Here is a 24758-nt window from a genome sequence, read left to right as displayed (position 1 = left end):
GGAGTTGGGTAGCCCATGGTAGAAAACTTCAACTTTATTCTCTGATGAGCCAGACAAAGATTTAAAGATGGAAAGGATAGAAAGGGGAATGAGGAGACAGTGGAAAAAAATAGAGCATTTCCCAAGGGATGACTATAGGGTAAAAATGGTTATATAAGCAGATTTAGGAAACTTATTCACCTCGGAACTGTGAGCAAGATTCCGGAGTCACTGGGTGGTTAGCCAGGTGCTTTGTAAAGCTCAGAGCTGCATAGGATAGAGTTGTGTGTTAGTAGCAGTAGTGAGAAGCTAGTAAGTTAGAGCAGATATTTAAATTGTAATGTCATCTAAAAATAAAAGTGGCCTCTAAATTGAAATTGCTCTGCCACGGACAGTGCACCCCCTTTGCAGGTTTTTATTGTATCCATATGTTCAGGTCAAACACCTGTGTCCATTTTGTGAGCTGTTTATAGAGGGAATAATTGGGAATAGGGATTAGTTTTCTGTTTTGGCTTATGATTCTTCAGAGAGAATTCTTGGCACATTCAGTCATAATGACTATCACTGTCCTTCCTGCCAATCCTCAGGCACGGCTAGCGGGGTCATTTCCCAAGTGCTGTGGTCTCCTGAGGTGGGGGCTGACTGTGTCCCTGGTAGCTTCTACCCATGCTCTTGAGTGCTCTGCAAATGAATTCTCCCTATATCCAGGAGGGAATATGCCTTGGGTTGTTTTGAAATTGTTTAACCATCTTCCATGAGTGTCAATGTATAAATACACTCTTACCCAAAGAGGCCATAATCCCTACTGAAGAGTTATTAATTATACACGTACCTAGTGTTTGTTTTCCAGCTTTCCCCAGGGAGCTCAAAGCACTTTGCAAATATGAATTGCAAACAATAAATAATGCCATTGACTTCGAAGAAACCTATCTCTGAGGGTTTAAGTCGATGCCTCCCTGAGCATTCTCACAAGAGTGAAGCCCTCACTTCTCTAGGGCAAGAAATCACCTCCTGTCTTCTCCTGTAAGAAAGAACAGCGGATTAATTTTACCAAAGTGGGACTGGGAGATGTGAGGGAATAAATTTGTAATGATGTTTTAAAAACCAGATAGTTGACATTAAGTGGCTTTTGGAAGGAAAATGTGGCTTTATACTAATATTGACCGTCAGAAATTTTCATTAATCATCAATAATAATGAGGAGAGAGGGTGTGTACAAAGCATGGACTACAATTTGACAGTCCCGAGTTAAGTATTGGCTCTGAAGCACCTGAATGACTAAATCTCACAGTTGGCTAAAAGAACTCATTTCTTGCCCTACTGAAGGGAGTTATCCAAATGAAATATGTGCAGATAGGATGGAACTATTTATTTCACAGCTTGCTCTATTTTGAGTTCCTCACCCAGGGAAAGCAGCGGAAGAATTATTTGGGCCATGTTTTGGTTTAGCACAGAATCCAACCGCAATTGAATTAGTATGTATGTAGCAAATGTGATACTTTAGGCACAGTTTTGTTTGCAAAACAGTAAATAAATGAGAACCACTGGTTGCTTTCTATATAAACCTGCTTCTCCTAGGAAATCATCTGTTCTGAAATTTCTCTTTCACAAGGCAGAAATTTGAACTTGGGATGAGGATCGGGTCTTTCCGGATTCTTCAAGGCTACTGCCTACCCAGCAAATTGTACACATTCAGTTGATATCAATTGGTAATGAGACCAGCTCTCCGGGTGTCTGTTTCAGAGCTTACCACCACTCTTGCTTCTTTCCAATTCCCCATTGTGTAAATGGAGCTCTTAAATATGGTGCTGCATTAATAGAGCTCTTTGCAGAATCATTTTACAACAACAAAAATGATGACACGGGGTATCAAGCCCAAGCCAACTAGGATGATGATGATGATGCACCCTTTATCCTGATTCCGTATGGAATTCTTGCAAAATAGCTTCAGGGATTATATAATATTCACAATAATAATTATGACACAAGCTAACGTTTATGAGTGTCATGTTGCAGATACTCTCAAAGTACTTAATACAGCTTCAATTCTCAGAATTTCGTGACGTAAATGCTATGACTATACCCATTTTTCACACAGGGGAAATGAGGTACTGGGTGTTCATTTGATTTATCTAGGGCCTCACTGTTAATATAGAGAGACATTGGGGTCTGATCCTGGCAGACCAGCTAATCATAATTATTATTCTGTCCTGACTTTCAAAAAACATGTCGATAAGCACACAGGCTCAAGATTTGAACTGGGCCACCATGTCATGGAATTCTACAATGATTCTGTCATTTGAAGGGATATGGAGAATCTTATGGAAGAACACATCTTTTATTCCTGTCCATTAAACCAGTCTTTAAGCTGGAGAGCAATATTCCTAATTTGCTATAAAGCAATATGTTATCCCACATGGCTGACTGAATCTAATTGGGTTGCCGTCAACACAACCTCCCTGTCAATGTCTCTTAGATCTCTATTTCCAGACAATGCTTTTCTCCAAAATTCCAGTTCCCACATTTCTTGCTGTTTGTTGCCACATTCAACTTCATATTTCTATTATAACCTTAATACCACCCCTAAATTTTAGTAGTTAAAACCTACTTTTGTTTCATTTTAAAACTTGTCTTTCTTTTCTTTCCATATTTCCATTATTATTCAAAGATATTCATTAATTCCTTCATTCATTAGATGACTGTTTATTAACTACCATATACCAGATGCCTTTGATAGGTACTGAGGACACAGAGGTGAGTGAGGTAAAGAGGACCTCTGTCCTCCTGGATTTTGTATTCCGTTGGAAGAGTCACATGTTAATACACTAAGAGAAATAGAATTATAAACTGTGGAAAGTTTCCTGTGAGAAAATGCAGGTTATTATGAGGGCTTCTATCAAAACTGGGGGAAGGGTGCAAAGAGGGCTTCCCTGGGGGAGAAATGGTTCTCCTGAAGTAGGGGCTGATTGGTTGGGTGGCGTAGATTCCTGTAGAGGAAGTCTAGAGGAGATACAGCTAGCAGACACTCTCTTAGGAGGACAGACAATGAATGGAGGATCTGCAAGATGGTCCATCTGGCCACAGAGAATGAGGTGAGTGATGTGAGAGGGGTCAGCTGGCATAGAGCACCCCAAGACCTGGAACCCTATAGTCATGGTTCTTTTCTTTGCCTTAATACACGCAGCCTTTCATCAAATCCTGCTGATGTTGGTGTTGCCCTCTCAAAATTATCTTTCCTCTTATCCAATCTGGCTTTGACTGTGCTTATAGGCCTTTAGCAGGGCTCCCATCCCTTGCCATCCTAAGGCACTGAGGCCTGGAGTTTTTCTCTGCAATTTTTCCAAAATATATCCTACAATATTCTTTCCATTAGAAACTTCATGGACTCTTCAGCACTTGCAGTATAAACCCGGACTCATGGGACAGTGTATACAGCCCCTTAGCATATGGCATGGACTACTTTTACATAGGGAACTGAACTTCCTGTCAGAAAGTTTCCTGCTTTAATGCTCTTTTCTCTAGACTAGAATGTATTGTCAACCATGAGGAAATGCTTGAGGAGCTCTGGAGATCTTTGCTAAACATTGGAAAACACAAATGTAATTATTTTATTTTTCTTTCAAGAAAAGCACACCTGTCTCTTTTTCAATGTTTCCGTAAGTGAACAAATATATTTGATGTAGTGAAAAAGTAATATTAGCTTTCTTTGTATGCACAAGTTTTCTGAAGTGCATTCATTCCTTCATTTGGCAGGTATTTTGGCAGCCCTTACCATATGTAAGAACAGTGGAGGAAAAACGTTAAAGCATGTGAACCTCTTTTGGCTGCAATATAGGACTACAGGAAGGATTTGGGGAGATACAGCTAACAGGTTGAGATAAGATTAGGTAATGTAAGTCTTTGGACTTAATTATGTTGATATGTAGGGAGGGTTCTTCACAGTGAAGTAAGGCTGTCAGGTATGATGAAGGAAGGTAAATTTGTTGTTGGTACAGGGGAAAGTGCTAGAGAAAAGGTGGTCAATGGGAAGTCTATGCATGGCTCAGGCATTGTAGAATATTGGGGGGATGTCCCTTGAATAAGGTGGCCACCTTTCCACCTGTTACATGCTCCCATCAAGGCTGGGACATGGCATTTGTTTTGTTTATAAATTTAGGTTTACTTTCCATCTTCACTGGGAGGTGTGAGCTCCATGAGAGCAGAATCTTTGACTGTCAAGAAAAAAGAAAAGGCATGTAGTAGGCACTCAATAGACAAAAATGTGGAGGCTTAATTACATGGCCTCTGATTCTCTTTTTCATCCAAGGGCTATTATTAATGTTTGCTCTTGTTTTCTTTTCTTTCTTTTCTTTTCTTTTTTTTTCTCCCATAGGTCTACTACATAACATTGATCATCTCAGTAGAGAACAAAGTTTCTTGTCTTTTCTCTTTGGTGCATATGTAATGTGTACATCTTTTTGAGAGATTAAACTGCATAGTTAGGCAAGGGCATGCCATGTGTGTAAATGTGCATGGGTGAGAAGGTATGAGTGTGTTAGTATGTCGTGGGTGGGGGGGAGATGTTCTTCATTATTATTTCATTTCTGTTGAACCTCATGTTCAGACAAAAGAGGTTGAGGAGAAAAACAAAGCATTTTGGACTGTTACTCTAGTCTCTTCTCTCTGTTCTGTCTTAGATCTGGAGACAGGGATCCTCCTCCAGCTTCTTATCTATTGCAAATCCATGGCAGCATGTAAACACAGTAGTATAGGCCTTGGGTTCAAAACCTCATGTTGCAACTGAGACATCAGGTACATTTTTAATTTCCCTGAGCTTCGCTTTTTCTCATCTGTAACAAAAATAATAACTATTCCAAATTGTTGTCATGTCATAGACTCTGACTCAGGGAAGTGGCTGGTTCCTCTTAGGGGTGGGGTAGGAATTTTGGGAAGGGGTCTTGGGGAAGAGCCAGAAGCAGGCTCTGTAAGTCTGCATCTTGGGACACCCTCAAATGCTACTCTACTCCCTTGTCTGGTGAAATGTCCCACATAAATACACAAGAGTTTTTACAAGGGGTGGCATGGGATAGACACTTGGTAAACTTTATTTTTAACCTCTTCTTTGAGCTCATCTCTCAGATGCAAGTCACCATTTCCCTGGCTAAAGCACATGTTGGAATAAAAAAGAATAAGGGATCCAGAAGGGACAACGTTCTGGATGAGGCCTTTACTTTTGAACAGGTGGGACTCCCTGTTGGAGGAACCCTACCCATCAGGAAAAGCCTCCGTGCAATTGTCTCTGTGCCATTAAACAGGATCCTGTTGTTATATCTTGATGACTTTGCATTGTGAAAAGTGCCTGAAGTTATTCATGAGCTAGTTACACTATTTGTTAATGATTCTAGAAAATGGTTTAGGAAATCATCTCTAATTGACCATCATTTATATTTTCATTTATGGAAGTGCCTGAAGCCAGCACTGACTGCTCTGCAATTTCTGCATTTGGCAGGCTGCATGGCACTGACGGGCATCAGGAGAACACAAAGGCCTAGGCATGTGGGTGCCGTTCCAACCATGCTACACATTTCATACCTTTAAGCTTTTTAACAAATCATCATTCTATGCTCAACATATTTTTTAATGTTCCTTCTTCACCATTTCCAAATAGTGTGCACAGTATTAGATGCTAAGGATACTTTTAGACCTGATTATTAAATGCAGGTTGGCTCAGCTTCCCCATCATATGGATGTATTTGTGCTCTGGGTCAATCACCCAGTGATGCTGGCCCCAGTCCCTGGAATGCATCATTAGAAAATGTATCAGAACTGTCATCCAGAGGAGTGCTTTTGAAATTATCTTCATAAGGAGCATTTAGAAAAGGCAAAATTATGATTTGAAGAAATAATGGCTCCATAGAGGTAATGGCTTCCTTAAGGAACACAAGGTTTACATCCCAAATTTACTATCTTCTGCTTATTCTCCACGGGCACACCTGCATTCCATCCAGCCACAGACACACATAGCCTCCTCTTTTTCTTCTCCCTACCTTTGACTTGCTATTTCCTTTTTTTTCCTCCTTTTTTCCTCTTGTCTCTGTGTCCAAGTTTTGTGTGTTCTTTATGAATCCAATTCAGGGTTTATCACCACCACTGGCAAGCCTTCCGTGATTTTCCTGTTTTCTTACTCGACAGATGTGTTTCCAGAATTTGTCTTCACTGTACCGTACTAGTCTTCTTATGGTCTTGGGTCACTCACTAAGCTGTGCATGTCTCGGGAGAAAGGCTTTGTCTTTCTTCTCTAAGTCAGTGTTCATAACACCATTCCTGGAACATCATGGTGTGGTCCTTCTGTTTGCTGCACTTTGACAGAACGCCTGCTGCTGCTAGGCTCTGCACTGGGCACCATGGAAGATGGAAAGAAATGAGAACCAGCTTCTAGTTAGAGAGAAGTACTGGTTCTCAGTGACATTTTAGCCAACCAGATAACAAGTCACTAATCATGACCCAGTATTTCCGTGGATGTCTGTTGTTTTATACTATCAGTACCATCGTCATCAAATTTTTTTAAATGTTCACAAATACTTGCACAGCCAACATTAGTTCCAAATATTGTAAAATTTTAAGCAACATGATCAAAAGCATCTATATTCAAAAGCAATTGGATCATAAAAAGTGAACATAAAATTTACAAAGCCGCTTCATCCTGAATACTTTAAAGACTTATTACTATGTTGAGTTCTAATGACAATTGCCTTCAAACCCCATAAATCATATACAAATAAGAGGAGAGAGTTTTTAAATGTAAGTGAGCTCTAATTGGGTCTCAGCAGAAAGGAAAATAGATCTTTAGTAGCTCAATGAAATCTCTAAGCGCATAAAGAACCAACCAGTGTTTCCCATGGAGTTTTGGGGTCTGTGCCTTTTACACATGCTGTAAAGACTGAATTCAGAGAATAAACCTGAGCCAGAGGAACCTGTTTGATTTCATTCATCTATATCATGTGAAAAAAAAAATTAGTTCCTAATTTTGTCATTCAGGGTGTTTTTCTTTTTAATGAAAAAAGGCTGACATTCCATAATGTAAGCAAGCCATAAGGAAACAGGGGTCTGGACAGAGTACCATGGAAGAGGTGCAGTTGGTCTGCTCTTATTCCCAGTAATGGGACTCTTTTGCTATGCAAATGACTTTTGAGTTAAAGGTAAGACGGGTTGAGGAATATTTTTTGCAAACGTAAACAGAAGCAGTGAAATAGAAGATAATTGTTACTTATTAAGGTGCTTAGAATAGGGCTGAATGAAGTAAACCAGAACCCATCACCGAATAAGCTAGAGGATTTGGTACCTGTTTATGACTTCCTCTGAGAGTTTTCAAGGTTGTTTTTGAATAAGAAATGAATTGAGCCCTAGAAAACTATCATAGCTGAGTGGATCTGGGAATACTCAGCGCATTGCAGTTACTGACTCATGAGAAATTCTCAAATAGCTGAGTTTTTTTTTTTTTCCTAAGGATAGCTGATTCTTTTCAGTTCTAATCTCTTCTCACCTTGCCCAAGATAGAAGTAGGAAGAACAACCTTAATGTTTAACTTCGCCATGAAAATTGGCTTTATCTTCCATGGGGCTTGCAATTCTTTTAGTATAAATGTCTCCTTTTTCCAAGAAGCTTAAAAATACAAGATTTTTTTTGTTTTATTTTAGAGACATTTCATTATATTTAGCATTCAGTTGTGCATGCAGTGATTTGAGGACAAGCTCTGGACAACTGAGTTTGGCTTCAGAGTGGCCACAAACTTGGTTTCGGTGTTCTCTCTGTGAAGTCTGGCTGAGTAGGATTATCACCCGGATATACCTTCATCCAAAGGTCTTTATTTTTATGTGGTGGGTGTTATAGAAGACATGCAAAGTATGGCTACTACCCTACAGGGAAATTCAGATTACAGTTAAATTAGAGGGAAGATCTGTGTGAAATGACTGATATCTAAATGTCCCACCAGGTTACACAAACTACATTCTCTTTACATGTAAAATTAGTGTAAAATAATAATGTATATGCAATAATTTTAATGTATAAAGATGAAATATGAGGGAAAAAAGTTTAGACAATCCCTAGAACAAAATAGGCAACTGATATTTTAATATTATTGATTATACCCATGACACTAACTAACAGTTATAGCTATAACAATGATAATTATTGAAATTATCATGATCAACCCTTAAATAGTTGTTTGCATTATATATGTTTAAGCATGGATTAGGTAAAAGAAATATTTTTCATGTATCACCCAAACAATTCACTCATTCAGTCTATTAAAAAAAATCAATAAATATTTATGGAGCCCCCCACTATATGCTAGGCATTTTTTTCTCAACACTGGATATACCCCAGGAAAAAATACAGGTATAGTTCAGTTATCATGGAGCTTATAATTAAATGGATAATGAAAAACACTAAACAAGTTTAAAAAAATGTATGAATTAAGAAAAGAGCAGGATGGTGATAAGTACTCTAAAAACTAGTTGTTTGAAAAAAGCAGACCTTTCTACAGTGTCTTACCAAAATCTATGTAATGAATATTTTTACATAGTGACTCAAAATCAGTTTGTATGACTAAAATAATATTTCCCCTAAGTATAGTGAATCATATTCATATTTTCTGTTTTGGACTCTTCCATTTTATTAAATTTCCGCCTTTATGGAATTTACATTCTAGTATAGGAAGATAGGCAATAAATAATAAATATTAACAATAAGCAAAATGTTACAAGGTGGTAAGCTCTGTGGGGGGGGGCAAGAGCAGTGTGAAGAGGTCAGGAATATGTATAAGTGAGGTGAGGATCTCATAGTTTTTAATATGACCATCAGAGAACTCTCTAAACAGGTGGTATTTGCACAAAGCCTTGGAGGGTTTTTGGGGTGGGGGGATTGTTGGGAAGCCATGTATATATCCAGAGAAAAGCATTCCAGGCAGAGACAACAGAGAATGCAAAGTCCGAGACAGATGTATGCTTGTTGTTTGAGATCTGTTAAAGGAAGCATTGTGACTGGACCCCAGTGAGAAGGGGAAATGGGATAGGTGTTGAGGAAAGAGAAGTAATGAAAACCCTAGGACCCTATAATCACAACAAAGACATTGCCTTCTAGTCTGGGTAAGATAGGGAGTCATTGAAGCCTTTGAGCAGGGGAGTGATGAATCTGATTTATATTGATTTATATGATTTATACATTTGATTTGTTTGTAACAAGATTGTTCTAGATGCTCTGGTAAGAATAGTCCATAAGGGGCTAAGGCTAGAAGAGTAGTAGTTTGGAGGCTATTGAAATAATATGGATGAGAAATGTTGGCTGTTTGGATGAGGGTGGTAATAATGGATTTGATGGGAGGTAAAGAAACGGTTGGCCTCAGCATATATTTTGAAGAGGGTGTGCAAAAGTAAATCATACACTACTGGAAATAGGACATGAGGGGTGGTTCTAAGATTTTTGGACCAATCACCTGGAAGTAGAGGCCTGCCACTACTTGAGGTGGGAAGTTATGGAAGGAACAGGTTTAGAAAGGAGAATCATGAATTCAGTCTTAGGCATATTAAAATTTGAGGTTATTAGGCTTCCAAGTAGAGCTGTTGAGAAAGTATAGAGGGGACTGCAGGTGAGGGAAGAAGACCAATCTGGAAATATAAATTTGGAATTGGTCTACATTTAGATAATATACTGGGTTCAGTAATGTCCCTCTAGATTCACCTCAGAACATCAGAATGTGATTTTATGTAGAAATAGTGTCTTAACACAACTAATTAGTTAAGATAAAGTCATGATGGGTTATAGTGGATCCTAAATCCAATGACTGGTGTGTTTATAAGAAGAAGTGATAATGATTTATAGACTCAGAGACACACAGAGAGAAGGACGTGTGACATGATGATAGAGGCAGAGATTGAAATGATGCAGCTGTAAAACAAGGGACACCAAAGATTGTCAGGTCCCAGGAGAAACTAGGAAGAGACAGGAGAGATTTTCCCCTAGAGTTTTTAGAAGAAGCGTGGAAATGCTGACACTTTGATTTCAAACTTCTGGCTTCCCAAACTATGTGTAATACCAATTCTAAGAACCAAAAAGATAATATTGGAACCATAACACTGTATGCGATTGTCAAGGCAGTGAGTGTTGATATAGAAAAATCCATAGGCTGAGCCCTGGGGCTTCAACATTAAGAGGGCAAGGAGAAATAGAGGAATCAGTGATGCAGAGGGAGAAGGATGGTCAGTGAAGAAGGAAGGAAAGTAGGAGAGAGAATGTTCTGGAAGTTAAGTGAAGAGTATTACAGAGAAGAGAGTGGCCTGTATAGAATGTTAAGGAGAGTTAAGATGGGGATGTTGAATAAAAAATTGGATTTAGCAACATGAAGGTCATTAATGACCTTAGCAATAGAAGTTCTAGTAGAGACCCAGGGGTGAAATCCTACTGGAGGGAGTTTAAAAGTAAATGGGAGACAGGAATTGGAAACAGGAAATATAGATAAAGCCTCAGGAGTTTTATTGCAGACCAGAAGAGAACAGAGAAATATGGCAATGGCTAAAGTTAAAAAGGTTGAAGAGTTTTCTTTTCTTTTCATTTTCTTCTCCTTAAGATAGGAAAAATGCTAATGGTAATGAAGTAATACAGAGGAAGAAACAAAAAAGTTGTAAAGGAAGGGGGATCCTGAGTGATATTTTCAAGTACATGTGAAGGATGAGAAGGAATGCATAAAATGATATTAGGAGAGGTCATGGACAGTTTATCTAAGTTAAATAATAGAAGGTAGAATATATGGGTTTAGAAATTGATAGGTTAGTAAATATGGCAGCAGGAGGTTGTAGGAGTTCTCTTCTGGTTGCTTCAGTTTTCTTGGAGGAGCAGGAGGCATCAGCTGAGAGTGGGGAAGAATGCAGAGTAGGGGGCCAGAGGATAGAAGAGAAGACATTAAAGAACTGTCTGAGCCAGCACGTGCACTGACTTAGTAAATGCACTGAGACAGAGGGGACATAAGAAAGACCCACTTGAAGTTGTGGATGGATCTGAAAGGCCTACCAGCAATCTGCATTATTTGATTGTCTTTTGCCAGCTAAACTGGGTGGAAGTAGAGAAATCACCAGTTGCATTTTAGTAGTTACAGTTCTGCAAGCAAATATGTCCATTCAGTAAAGAATGGCCAAGGGAATTAAGACCCTGAAGGAGAGGATGATTTACAGTGATGGCCCAGGCAGTTTGAACTGGGTCAGGAAAAAAGAGGATATGAAGGGGCTGAGAAACATCAAGTAGTTGGTGAGATTAATTCTTGCACTAGGGATTATGGGAATCCAAAAATTAAAGGAAGGGTGCCAGATGAGCACTGGGTGTTATACGCAACTAGTTAATCATAGAGCATGACATCAAAAACTAATGATGTACTATACAGTGGCTAACTGAACACACACAAACACAAGAGAAATAGAGGGGAAAAAAGGGAGGGACAGAAAGGGAGAGATTGTATTCAGAGAGTGAGATGCTTTAACTGCAATTAGGTAGATGTTGACATTATTAGCAATAATAAATATTGAATTCTGTTACTGATTCCATGATGCACTAATCAATCATGACAACAGTTTGGAAAACCTTATTACATGGAGGTGCTAAGATAGGTGTGTATGGATATAAAAGGCATGACTGGATGGATCACATCGGATCCTTGAGTGAGGAGAGACCTTTTGGCAAAGATCTGTGAGAGAGCTTTCCAGGTGGAGAGAAAAGCAAGTGTAAGACTCTAACGCAGGAATGAACTTGTCACGTAAGAGATCATACAGTAGGTAAATAGTAGTTGGAGCTTAGTGAGCAAGGGCAAATGTGGAATGTAATAAAATCAAAGAGGTATAGAAGAAGATCATTTAAGATCCTGAAGGCCATGGCAAATACACTGGATTTTATTCCAAGTGTATTGGGGATCTATTAAAATATTTTAATCAGTGGCATCAAAATTTCAAGAGTTTATTTTAACTGATGTGTAGAGAATGGATAAGTGTGGGGAAACAAGAAGTAAGGCTAGAATCTTGGAGATGACTTTAGATGCATTGCAATAGTCCAAGTGAGTGTTGGGATAGATTAAATGAGGGTGTGGTGGTTGAGCTGGAAAGAAGTGTGGAGATGCAGGATTTACTTTCTGGAGACCGGATGGTTCCTGACGACCTGCGTGTGTATCACGTATACAGGGGTGCTAGTGAAGGAAACCAACAAAACAGGGATGATTCCTACAGTTTTGACATAAGCAACGAGTGGATGGGTGGTGCCACCGGGTGAACAGTGAGGATAGAGTAGAAGCTAATTGGTAAGAACGGTCTGATTCGTAGAAGCTAAAGTTGGAGTAATAGGGACTGATAGGGAATGGAAAAGATTCAACATTGTAGAAAAGCTCCTGCTTTCAAAGGAAATGATAAAGCAAGAAACTGACAATATTCTGTGGACAGAAATACAAAAATGGACTCCACAGCAATGGTCCAGTACCTCCATGGGTGTCTCTTTTGATCTGTGAGAACTAATCTTGTGAGACCATTTAGATTGGGCATACACACAGGGGGTGCAGGCTAACTTTCTTAAGATTTCAGTTTTTGGGGCTCCTGGGTGGCACAGCGGTTAAGTGTCTGCCTTCGGCTCAGAGTGTGATCCCGGTGTTCTGGGATCGAGCCCCACATCAGGCTCCTCCGCTATGAGCCTGCTTCTTCCTCTCCCACTCCCCCTGCTTGTGTTCCCTCTCTCGCTGGCTGTCTCTATCTCTGTCAAATAAATAAATAAATAAATAAATAAATAAATAAATAAATCTTTAAAAAAAAAGATTCCAGTTTTTGTACATCAGACCAGTCACACATATATCTAAAGCCCTTTATGGGACCCCTCCTTACAAGAACAAGTCTGTATTCATTGTCATTCTAGCACGAGACTTCTCTGCCCGGCTTTTCTCTACTAATGTCTTCTAAGTTCCCACTCAAGGTGCAGGGTCTTAGTTTTTCCATTTTCAGAATGAGAAGGTTGGTTGAGTGCATGTCTGCTAATATTCTCATCAATACAAATGGACTACAGCTTTACTGCTTCAAGCATGGTAAAATTCAGCAGCATTGTTCTTAAATCTCTACAACTGCATAAGCATATCACCTTATATTTTGTTCTGTTTTGTTTTCCTAGCTAACTTCTAACTTCCTCCAGCAAACCTCTTTCTCTGAAAAACACTTTCTTATTAACTCAACCCTTTAACTGCTCATCGTTTTTGTTTTTGTTTTCAGATTTTATTTAAATTCTAGTTAGTTAAGGTACAGTGCACTATTGGTTTCAGGAGAATTCAGTGATTGATCGATTACATACAACATTATCATTTTGAATTCACAAAATGTGTATTCTGTATGTTCTGTAAAATCATTTACCTTTCCCTTTGGTCCACCATCCACTTCTCTGTCCATCCACTCATCCATCTACCCCACCACACATCTCTTTGGAGTCAGGGTGCTATAGTGGAGGAAACATATACTTTAAAATTCTGTACCTCTGAGTTTGAATCTTCTTCTCCTTCTCTATCTTTTCTTCTCCTTCTCCTTCTTATCATTATTATTATTATTTATTTGTGTAGTTATTAACCTCCCTGAAAATCTATTTCCTGATCTGAGGATTTGATTAAAAATATCAGTATCTTAGGGCACCAGGGTGGCTCAGTCAGTTAAGTGTCTGAATCTTTTTTTTTAATAATTTTTATTTTGTTATATTAGTCACCATACAGTACATCCTCAGTTTTTGATGCAATGTTCCATGATTCATTATTTGCGTATAGCATGCAGTGCACTATGCAATATGCAATATGTGCGCTCCTTAATACCCATCACCAGCCTATCCCAATTTCCCACCCCCATCCCCTCTGAAGCCCTCAGTTTGTTTCCCAGAGTCCACATCTCTCATGGTTCATTCCCCTTCGGTTTACCACCCCCTTCATTCTTCCCTTCCTTCTCCTACCGATCTTCCTATTTCTTATGTTCCATAAATGAGTGAAACCATATGATAATTGTCTTTCTCTGCTTGACTTATTTCACTTAGCATAATCTCCTCCAGTCCTGTCCATGTTGCTGCAAATGTTGTGTAATCATTCTTTCTGATGGCTGAATAATATTCCATTGTATATATGGACCACATCTTCTTCATCCAGTCATCTGTTGAAGGGCATCTTGGCTCGTGAAGAGAAGGGCCATATGCACCCCAATGTTCATAGCAGCATTGTCCACAATAGCTAAATTGTGGAAGGAGCCAAGATGCCCTTCAACAGATGACTGGATTAAGAAGTGTCTGACTCTTGATTTCAGCTCAGGTCTTGATCTCAGGATCTTGAGTTCAAGCCCTACGTTGGGCTCCACACTGGGCATGGAGCTGAAAGAAAGAAAGAAAGAAAGAAAGAAAGAAAGAAAGAAAGAAAGAAAGAAAATATCTTTAGGGTTGCTTGGGGGGCTCAGTCAGTTAAGCGTCTGCCTTCGGCTCAGCTCATGATCCTAGGGTCCTGGGATTTACCCCCACATTGGGCTCTCTGATCAGTGGGGAGTCTGCTTCTCCCTCTGCACCCCCCCCAACTCATTCTGNGTCAGTTAAGCGTCTGCCTTCGGCTCAGCTCATGATCCTAGGGTCCTGGGATTTACCCCCACATTGGGCTCTCTGATCAGTGGGGAGTCTGCTTCTCCCTCTGCACCCCCCCAACTCGTTCTTCTCCCTCTGCACCCCCCCCAACTCATTCTGTCTCTTTCTCTCTCTTACTCTTAAAAATAGATAAATAAAATACTTTTAAAAAAGAAAAGAAAATCAGTATCTTTAGGGAAGGATTAAATGTCTAAAATATAGTAGGCATGTATGACCTTGCTTTTGCTTTCAACTAGATTATAAATTTCTTAAAAGTAGAACTATAATATTGTAAGTATTTGTTTATTTAGTACCTGGCACACATTAGGCATTGAATAATTTTTAGTTTATAATTTTGGTTGAGTAGTAATAAAATTCTCCAGAGTGGATCTTTATTCAAAAAATATCTTCTGGAGACTTAAGATAGCAAATCCTGTGTTGTCCTTTGTAGACACAAAGATGAATAAGCAACTATCCTTCCTAGGGGACTTTAAATTCAAGAGGAAAGACAAAATAAATATGAAAATTGGGTTTGTTACTAAAAGTGAGCACAGTGGCAATACAGGAAAAGAAAAAAATATGCCAGTCTTAGGGGTCAGTGAAGATCTGGGTAGCATGAGCTGGGTTTTAAGAATAAGGAGGAACTTGCCAGGCAGATGAAGAGGCAGAGGAAAAGAAAAACACACAGAGGTAAAGAGGGGCATTATTTGGACAGATGCTGAGTGTTCAGGTATAATTCAGATACAAAAAATATGTATGTGATAAAGTTGGAAAGGTAAAAAAAAAAGGCTTCATACAGCAGGCTAAGAAGTTGGAATATATCATGTAGAATTAAGGAGGCTTAGAATTTTTTTTTAAGTTCTAGAGTCACATGACTGAATATGTGCTATAATACTCACACTAATGGCAGTGTGGAAGACAGTGCAGTATGAAGATTGAAAAAGTGGGAACTGGTAAGAGAAAAGAAAACAAACTGATGTTTTTGAATAACTGAGATCCAAGAATCTTTACCCTAAGGCCCAACTCAAGGAATTCAACTAGATATTATTTGGACTTTTCAATTTTGAGTTTCTACTTCATATTTTTCCATTATTATGAGTAGACAATTGTCAAGCAGGATATGAATAATAAAATGACTTGCTAAATGGTATGTGGTATCCTTTGTTGGATATTAGAGCAGATTTGAAAATAGGGCCAACAGAGAGAAGGTCCTATGAAGACAAAGGACATCAGGGTGATGCATCTACAAGCTAAGGAATGCCAAGATTGCCAGCATCCACCAGAAGCTAAGAAGAGGAATGAAAGCATTCTAGTGTAGAGGCTTTAAGAAAACATTTTGCACTTCTAACATCCAGAACTATTGTCCAGAGAAAACAAATATATGTTGTTTAAGAAATAAAGAAAAAAGAAAGAAAATAAGTCCAACATTTCCCAAAGGGAGCATGGCTTCTCCTTAACCTCAAGATCTCTCTCCTCAGCCAGTTACAACCACATGGATATGTACAGAGAGAATCTGTCACTGATCAATTTAAAGCCCAGATAAATCCAACTGTAAGCTTGTCAAATCTATGGGCATATGGGTATTTGGAGTGCAGGGTCCCAATTGTCAGGACTGCAGGGAGAGACTGCTCTATAGATTGTCTTATGGGGTGCACATGAGTGATACAAAGCTGTCCAGACAGATGTAACCAAATCCTGGTAGGCTGAGTTGTCACTTTGAAGAGGCAAGGATTTCTACTATGCTCATAGGAGGCCAAAGAGTTCTTTTGGCCAACAAGAGGTTGTGGGGTAAAGGTGAGTGGAGGGGGAGAGGACAGTGGCAACAGCCTCCTAGAGGTAACCTCCCACTCTTCAACTCAAGAAGCTCCAGTGTTTTCTTCTGTTTTCTGTAAATTTCACTTTAGATTTCATTTGAATGAAGTGTTCTATTCTGTTAAATATTTTATTTTTTTAAGTAATTTCTACACCCAGCATGGGGCTCAAACTCACAACGCTGAGGTCAAGAATTGCACACTCTATCAACTAAGCCAGCCAGACACCCAGAAAGTGTTCTAATTTGAAACCAATTTGAAAACCACTGGACTAGATATATAAGGCAAATCCAGATGCATGGGAAAGAGATAGAACCCTAAATAGTAATGAGAGACAAAATGTTCAAGGCAGTTGGTTGGATTCAAAACCTGAATGAATTCCTTGAAACATCACAGCCTCAGAAGCGGGAGGATAAACTAGTGCAGACACTACTAAATTCTAGACAGGGCCTTCAGGAATCACCCAGTTCCTTAGGAATGCCACTCCTCATACTCTCCAGAGGTTCTCCCAACTTTGAACCAATAAATACCAAGGTGAAACAGTTTCTAAAGAATAATTCATTGGTCTCTGGATTTATTGAGAAAATGTATCACCTAGATTTGTACTATTTCAGAGGAGTTATTTCTTTAGATGTAGAAAGTTTCTAAACCCCATTGAATTTGTCGACCCTTCCTTCCTTCCCTCCCTCCCTCCTTCCCTCCCTCCTTCCTTCCCTTCTTCTTTCTTTCTTTCTTTCTTTCTTTCTTTCTTTCTTTCTTTCTTTCTTTCCTTCCTTCCTTCCTTCCTTCCTTGCCTTCCTTCCTTGCTTCCTTCCTTTCAAATTTACTGAGTATTTACCATGGTCCAGACACAGGGAATCTAAGATTTATGCAGATCCTCAAGGAGCTTACAGATTTGTGTAAGAGACAGGTGAGTATACAAATAACACAGCCCAGTACCTGTTAGGGTAGAGATGAGCACAGAGCCTGTAGGAGCAGAAGATACTGATTGCATCAAAACTCCTAAGAAATTGAGGTCAGTATTTGTATGGCTCTAGAAGAACTGGTTGAAGTATTTTAGACATAAGATGTGATGATGGGGAAGCTTCAGAATACTTTGATAGACAGTGTTCCTATGAGATTATTAACATGTAAGATGCATAATTGTGCAGCAGGCAAAGAGATGTATAAAATAGAGTGATTTTTAAAATGGACAAATGCATACAGGATATGTATGCAGAATCTGTACATGTATATGAATTACCCAGGCAGTGGGATGGCAAGAATCCAAATACCCCCAAGGAATGTGGTACTCATCACCATAATTGACGTATAATTATCACATGCTGATTTAGTTTATTGGGTTGAATTAAATGTGAAAACACCCAGATTCTTAGAATTGGAAGGAGTCTGGAAGAGCATGCCACCCGACAACCCACTAGTGCACACACTGGCTGTTTCCTTACCATAGACTCTCTGTGGCCAGGTCCCCTTGCCCTATACCTGCACATTTGCACCACCACCATAGCTCAGCTCCTCCCAGTACCAAATATGCTACTGCTACAGAGCTATTATTCATTTTTAAGTAGTAAAAACCCAAACAATAATAATCAGGAAACAATATTTGGGAATATGCAATGGTTAGAGCAGAAAGGAGAGAGCAAACCAGGGAAACCACCATTAGCTGTAGAGGTTCTTGTATCAACTGATTCAATTGTGTATCGGTCTCATAGGCCAAACATTTTTCTTCTATTCTGGCTTAGATGATTTTATAATCTTATTTCACATTATGTATTATGAAATTCCATGAAAGCAATTAGGAAGAAAAGGAATTATAAGAAGTGGTAGGAATTGAAGAGAGAATGGAAAAGGATTCTATCTTATTAAAGTTTTGACAATCCAGTTACACAATAGACTTGTGGCTATTTTATTTTCCAACCTGACATTATGTTTTTCCAAACACACACACACACACACACACACACACACACACACACACACACNACACACACACACACACACACACACACACACTAATTTTGTACCCATACACAGGATTTTCCATATGGACCCAGATACTATAGTAATACAGCATTTTTTAAAATTTGAATAATGGAAGGATTGAGACATGGATTCCTAGAAAACAATAATGATCAACTAAAAGACAATCTGATCATATTTTTGCATTTTATGAATCCTATGTTTAATTCTAATTTCTATTTTTTTTTCAAGGAAGCTTACAGGTTCGCTATCAGCTAAGCAAGAAAGAAACCCAGGTTTTCAATACTGATGCAGAGAACTTTGCCAACAGAAAGATGCACCACTTGAACATTAACCGGGAGGGAAGAGAGCTTACCATTCAGGTACCTTACTTCTCTTCTTCTCATTCAGCCAAATGTGCTTTGGCTGTTCAGTAAAATTTTCTGAGCTGCTACCCTGAACCAAGTGTGCAACCAAGTTCTGGGGATAGACATCAAGCACACTTGACTTCAGCTTTTAAAGAACTAGACAAAATTGAACTACAATGTGTTCCCTTCTTCCTACCAACATCAACATCAACATCACCTGAGACCTTACTAGAAATGCAAATTCTTGAGCCTTGTATCAGATCTACTTAATCAAAACTTTTTTGAAAGGGGGGTAGCAGGTGATTCTGAAGCCTGATCAAATTTGATAACCCTGAACTGGAATATAAGACACACAAATCACAAGACACTGGCAAGGGCTAGGGTAGAAATGTGCACATTTGATATGGGAGCACAGATGAGGTCACTGATCTCTTCTGAGCATCAATATTTGTTTCTTGGAGAAAGTTAGGAATAAACTGAGTCATGATGGTGAGTAGGAATTAGCTAAATGGAGAAGAGGAAAAGAAATGCTCAGATGGTGGGTCCACGTGAGAATCAGCAGAGATGTCCTGAAGAGTGTAGTGTGTGGCAGGCACTCTGGAATTCCAGGGGTCTTGGTATAAAAGGCAGGGATCAGGTGAGGGCACAGACAACAGAGAACTGGCAGAGCCCAGATAATCTTATTCAGAATCATGACCTCAAGTGAGCCCTTCAATCACCTCTTATTTTTTTTAATCCAACACTCTCCTGATCTCCTAAATGATAATTTTAAATCTTTTTTCTCCTTATACCCCAACAATTACAAACCCATCTTCACTTGTACAAGATGACTTTGTTTTCTTCTTTCTTGTGATAAATGTAGCATTCAGAAGAGATACCTGCATACTCTTGCTACCACATTTACCCACCCACATGCATTGGTGTCCAGGCACTCTGTCTCCCTCATGTTGGTGAATATGAGCAAGCAGGGCTTCTAAGACTGAATCCACGACTTGTGGGACAGGTCTCATACCCCATGAAAGAACATCACTTCAGCATCTACATCTTTCCCCTCCTTGTCAACATTTCCCAGTTCTGTTGAATGGCTTCTCATAGCATAAACATACAAGGATTGCATGCATTAGAAACATAATTACAATACAACACAACACAATACAACATGACAGAAAGCACTCTCTAGGTCAGGGGAGGGAACCTCTCTCTCGTCTGACGTCATATACTGTCCCATTTTCTTTTTCGGTTTATCTCCCACGTTGGGAATGTTTATGTATTTGGTCTTCCAAATTGCCTTCCTTTTTCTTAAACCAATTAAGTTTTTGTCTCTGTTTTGGACTAAAATTATAGTTCTCAAGACACAAATGGTCTTACAGAATCTAGCCGTCTTTTCCTTACTTGTCTTTCCATTGACATTTGACACAGTGATGCCACTGCTCTTGAGACACATTCTTATTTAGCTTGTAGAACATCACTTTGACCTGATGTTTCTTCTGTACCTGCTGGTTGCTCACTCTCTTCTCTTTTGTTACCCTCCCATCATAGTCTGAAGTGGAGCATCCCAGGACTCATCTTCATTTCTTTTGTGTCTACACTCACCGTATTCTTGCAACTTCTCAGTCTAAGCATTATGGTGTCATCTCTGATATCTCTCCTCTCTTACAGGAAACATCTGTTGATCAACAGCTTCTAACCCACCCCAGCCACCCTTATCTCTTCCTTGGTTTATTACAGTTTACATTTGCGTCTTAACTGACAGATCCCTCCTTCACTTTTGTTCCCCTACAGCCTGTTCTCAACACAGCAACCAGAGAGATCCTATTAAAACATAATCAGATGGTGGTGCTGTTCCATCTAAACACTTCAGTGGTATTCTTTCTCATGTATAGTAAAAGCCAAAGACCTTGCAGAGGCTTAAGGGAATCTCCATGACCCAGCATCTGCAGCTCCATTCCCATGTTACTTCTCATCTATCAGTATTTTCTTTGACTCTACTCATTCCACTTTGTTCTCCTTGCTGTTTTCAGGGCTCTTGAACATACTTGAATATGCTTTTCTTAGAATGCTATTGTCCATATATCTACATTCTTAGTTTCACTTCTTTCAGGACTTCACTCAGAAAGGTATTCTCAGTGAGGCCATTTTTGATCACCTTGTTTAATACAGAGAACTAGCTCTTTGATTTCTACCCTACAGTGCTTAACACAATTTAACATTCAATATAATTTATTTATTTATCTAATTTTTTGTCCTCTCACTTCTCTAGAGGATAGGGATTTTTTTCTCTGTTTTCATTATCATAGAACCCCCACTTTACCAAGCAGTGCCTAACATACATCAGGTACTCAATTAATATTTATGAATGAAATTAATGAATTCTACAGGGCTTAATGTATTATGTGGAGGAGATCAAATTGGCCCTGTGGGAAAGTGAAGGGAAACCATTGGATTTTAGGCAGGGGAAGTAGTGTGGTTAGAAATTCATTTTCAGGGGATCACTGTGATCACTGCACAGAAATACACATTTGGGAGTGATGAGACATAAGACAGAGGCCAGTCAGAAAGAGAGCATGAGGGTTTCAATTAGTGCACTGGGGGAACCATGAAGATGGAGAATGTGAAATGTCATAGAAGTAACATCAGTAGCATCGGGCAACCTTTTGGATGTGGGCTATGGGAGAAGTCAAGGTTGACTACTAGTTTTCTTGCTTGAGTAGAAGTTCAAGAATAATTGTCCAATATGTGGTAAAAAAAAGAAAATCCCTGAGTGATTATAATATAATAAGCTTCCCTCTAGAATTTACTCTTGAAATAAGGGAGACACATCTTTGGAGAAAGTTTGGGTTGGTGAAAGATTGAAGGATAAAAGGGATGGGAATGATGACTTCTCGTTTGAATCTTTTGACTGAGGTACTGATGGGACATGCAGGATGCATTCTGGTGGGCGTGTGTACATATGATTCAGTTTTCCTTCTTTATAATTCCTGTATTCTTTTCTACAAATGAAAGACACAAACAGGTCAGTGAGAGAACAATAGGAGGTATTTCCTTCTCTTTTCCATAAAATGGATTTCCACCAATCAATTTAATAGTGAATGAAAAGCACGTGTTGGTTGAGAACACTTTATTTCCAAAACACTAAGGCTGTAGGAAAAAAAAAAAAACTGGAACAGAGACTTTTTAAAAATAATTTTATTTTTTTTTTATTTTTTATTTTTANTGACTTCTCGTTTGAATCTTTTGACTGAGGTACTGATGGGACATGCAGGATGCATTCTGGTGGGCGTGTGTATATATGATTCAGTTTTCCTTCTTTATAATTCCTGTATTCTTTTCCACAAATGAAAGACACAAACAGGTCAGTGAGAGAACAATAGGAGGTATTTCCTTCTCTTACCATAAAATGGATTTCCACCAATCAATTTAATAGTGAATGAAAAGCACATGTTGGTTGAGAACATTTTATTTCCAAAACACTAAGGCTGCAGGAAAAAAAAAACTGGAACAGAGACTTTTTAAAAATAATTTTAAATCAGTTNCCGGGATCACGCCCTGAGCCGAAGGCAGACGCTTAACCGCTGTGCCACCCAGGCGCCCCTAAAAATAATTTTAAATAAGTTAAAGAANAGTTTATTGACATAGTAACACAACACAACCTACCTCCCTGATACCTCTGATACCCCCACCCCTCTTATCCTAGATCTCTTTTTCCTTTCTGCTTAGAACAAACTGTTCAGTAAAAACAGAAAAGGGTAAGCTCCTTCCTGCCTTTAGGCCCTGTGAAGCAGGGTATAGGCCTTACTCAGAGCTGGTTAGAGAGAGAGAGGGCAGGTAGTCATCACCATACTCAGGCCTTGAGTTGCTATTCCTTCTCCTGTCTTTCTTTGTGATGCTAAGAAGGAGGTCATGGAGACTGGGCCCACAATCAGGAGCAAGTATTCCTGGAGATGGTTTGAGAATTGTAATATGGCTAGTGTTTCTTAGGGTACAGCTGCCCCCCAAAATGCCCTGGTGGTGGAGGTGAACTTCAGTGTTCCTATTTAAAATTCATGCATGACATTAAACAATCAAACCACCTTAGCAAAATGCCAGCTCAACAAGTTATAAAGAAGGAGGCACTAGGCACTTTTTTTTAAAGGGATAAAGAAATATTTACTTTGTCCAAAATATTTACTTTGTCCAATAGAATAATATCCCAAGAGTGAGTAAGTCACTGATTCTTACACATTTAACAACATAGCTAGGAAATACATAACAAAAAATAATTCAGATAACAGAAAATGAGAAATCACAGTAACATGGGGAGACTCTAAAATATGTCTCAGAAAATAACAGGTAAATTAAGGGCAAAATAAGTAATGCCATGAAGGATACAAATACCACATTCAAATTAACCTAGCAGATATAATACTAACCTAACAGCCTTAAATATGCAACACTCGGACTCTGCATATGAAGAAATCACATTCTTTTCAAAGACCTATGAAATATTCAGAGAATGATCATTTTAACAAATTCCGAAATATTGCTATCCTGTAGGCCATCCACTAATGAATGATAATAGGAAACCAGTGAGAAATCAATGATAAAATGATAGTCCCCCAAAACAATTAACTGGAAATTTTATGTTTTTTAATTTTATTTATTATTTTCTAATAATTTTTTTTTATCTTATGTTAGTCACCATACAGTACATCCTTAGTTTCTGATGTAATGTTCCTTGATTCATTATTTGCGTATAACACCCAGTGCACCATGCAATATGTGCCTATCCCAGTTCCCCAACCCCCACCTCCCGAAGCCCTCAGTTTGTTTCCCAGAGTCCACAGTCTCTCATGGTTCATTCCCCCTTCTGTTTACCCCCCCTTCATTCTTCCCTTCCTTCTCCTACCGATCTTCCTATTTCTTATGTTCCATAAATGAGTGAAACCATATGATAATTGTCTTTCTCTGCTTGACTTATTTCACTTAGCATTATCTCCTCCAGTCCCGTCCATGTTGCTGCAAATTTTGTGAAATCGTTCTTTTTGATGGCTGAGTAATATTTCATTGTATATATGGATCACATCTTAATCCAGTCATCTGTTGAAAGGCATCTCGGCTCCTTCCACAAGTTAGCTATTGTGGACAATGCTGCTATGAACACTGGGGTGCATATGGCCCTTCTCTTCACTACGTCTCTATCTTTGGGGTAAATACCCAGTAGTGCAATTGCTGTATCATAGGGTAGCTCAATTTTTAATTTTTGAAGGGACCTCCACACTGTTTTCCAAAGTGGCTGTACCAACTTGCATTCCCACCAACAGTGTAAGAGGGATCCCCTTTCTCCACATCCTCTCCAACATTTGTTGTTTCCTGCCTTGTCAATTTTTGCCATTCTGACTGGTGTAAGGTGGTGTCTCAGTGTGGTTTTGATTTGAAATTCCCTGATGGCTAATGATTTTGAACATGTTTTCATGTGTCTGTTAGCCATTTGTATGTCTTCATTGGAAAAGTGTCTGTTCATATCTTCTGCCCATTTTATGATTTGTTTATTTGTTTCTCGTGTATTGAGTTTGAGAAGTTCTTTGTAGATCTTGGATACCAGTCCTTTATCTGTGGTGTCCTTTGCAAATATATTCTCCCATTCCGTGGGCTGTCTCTTAGTTTTTTTGACTGTTTCCTTGGCTGTGCAGAAGCTTTTTATCTTGATGAAGTCCCACAAGTTCATTTCTTCTTTTGTTTCTCTTGCCTTTGGAGATGTGTCACGAAAAAAGTTGCTGTGGCTGATATCAAAGAGGTTCCAGCCTGTGTTTGCCTCTATTATTCTGATGGATTCCTGTCTCATATCGAGGTCTTTCATCCATTTGGAGTTTATCTTTGAGTATGTTGTGAGAGAGTGGTCAAGTTTCATTTTTTGCATATAGCTATCCAATTTTCCCAGCACCATTTATTTATTTATTTATTTATTTATTTATTTATTTATTTTTGGTCAACAATACCATATTTTATTTTATTTTTTTAATAATAATATTTTT

General features: G+C 38.9%; 1 protein-coding gene across 1 annotated transcript in view; it reads left to right on the top strand.

Annotated features, from left to right (window-relative positions):
• The window catches only part of CNTNAP5 (contactin associated protein family member 5), an 820239-nt gene that overhangs the window by 734914 nt on the left and 60567 nt on the right, over nucleotides 1–24758 (top strand). The window contains exon 20 of the mRNA XM_034654380.1: nucleotides 18632–18762. Coding sequence (XP_034510271.1) covers nucleotides 18632–18762 — 131 coding nt within the window. The remainder of the gene's footprint in view (nucleotides 1–18631; nucleotides 18763–24758) is intronic.

Source organism: Ailuropoda melanoleuca, chromosome 2, assembly GCF_002007445.2.
Source record: "Ailuropoda melanoleuca isolate Jingjing chromosome 2, ASM200744v2, whole genome shotgun sequence".
Classification (NCBI taxonomy): Eukaryota; Metazoa; Chordata; class Mammalia; order Carnivora; family Ursidae; genus Ailuropoda; species Ailuropoda melanoleuca.
Note: the sequence above shows the minus strand (reverse complement) of the source record. Positions and strands in the feature narration are given on the sequence as shown.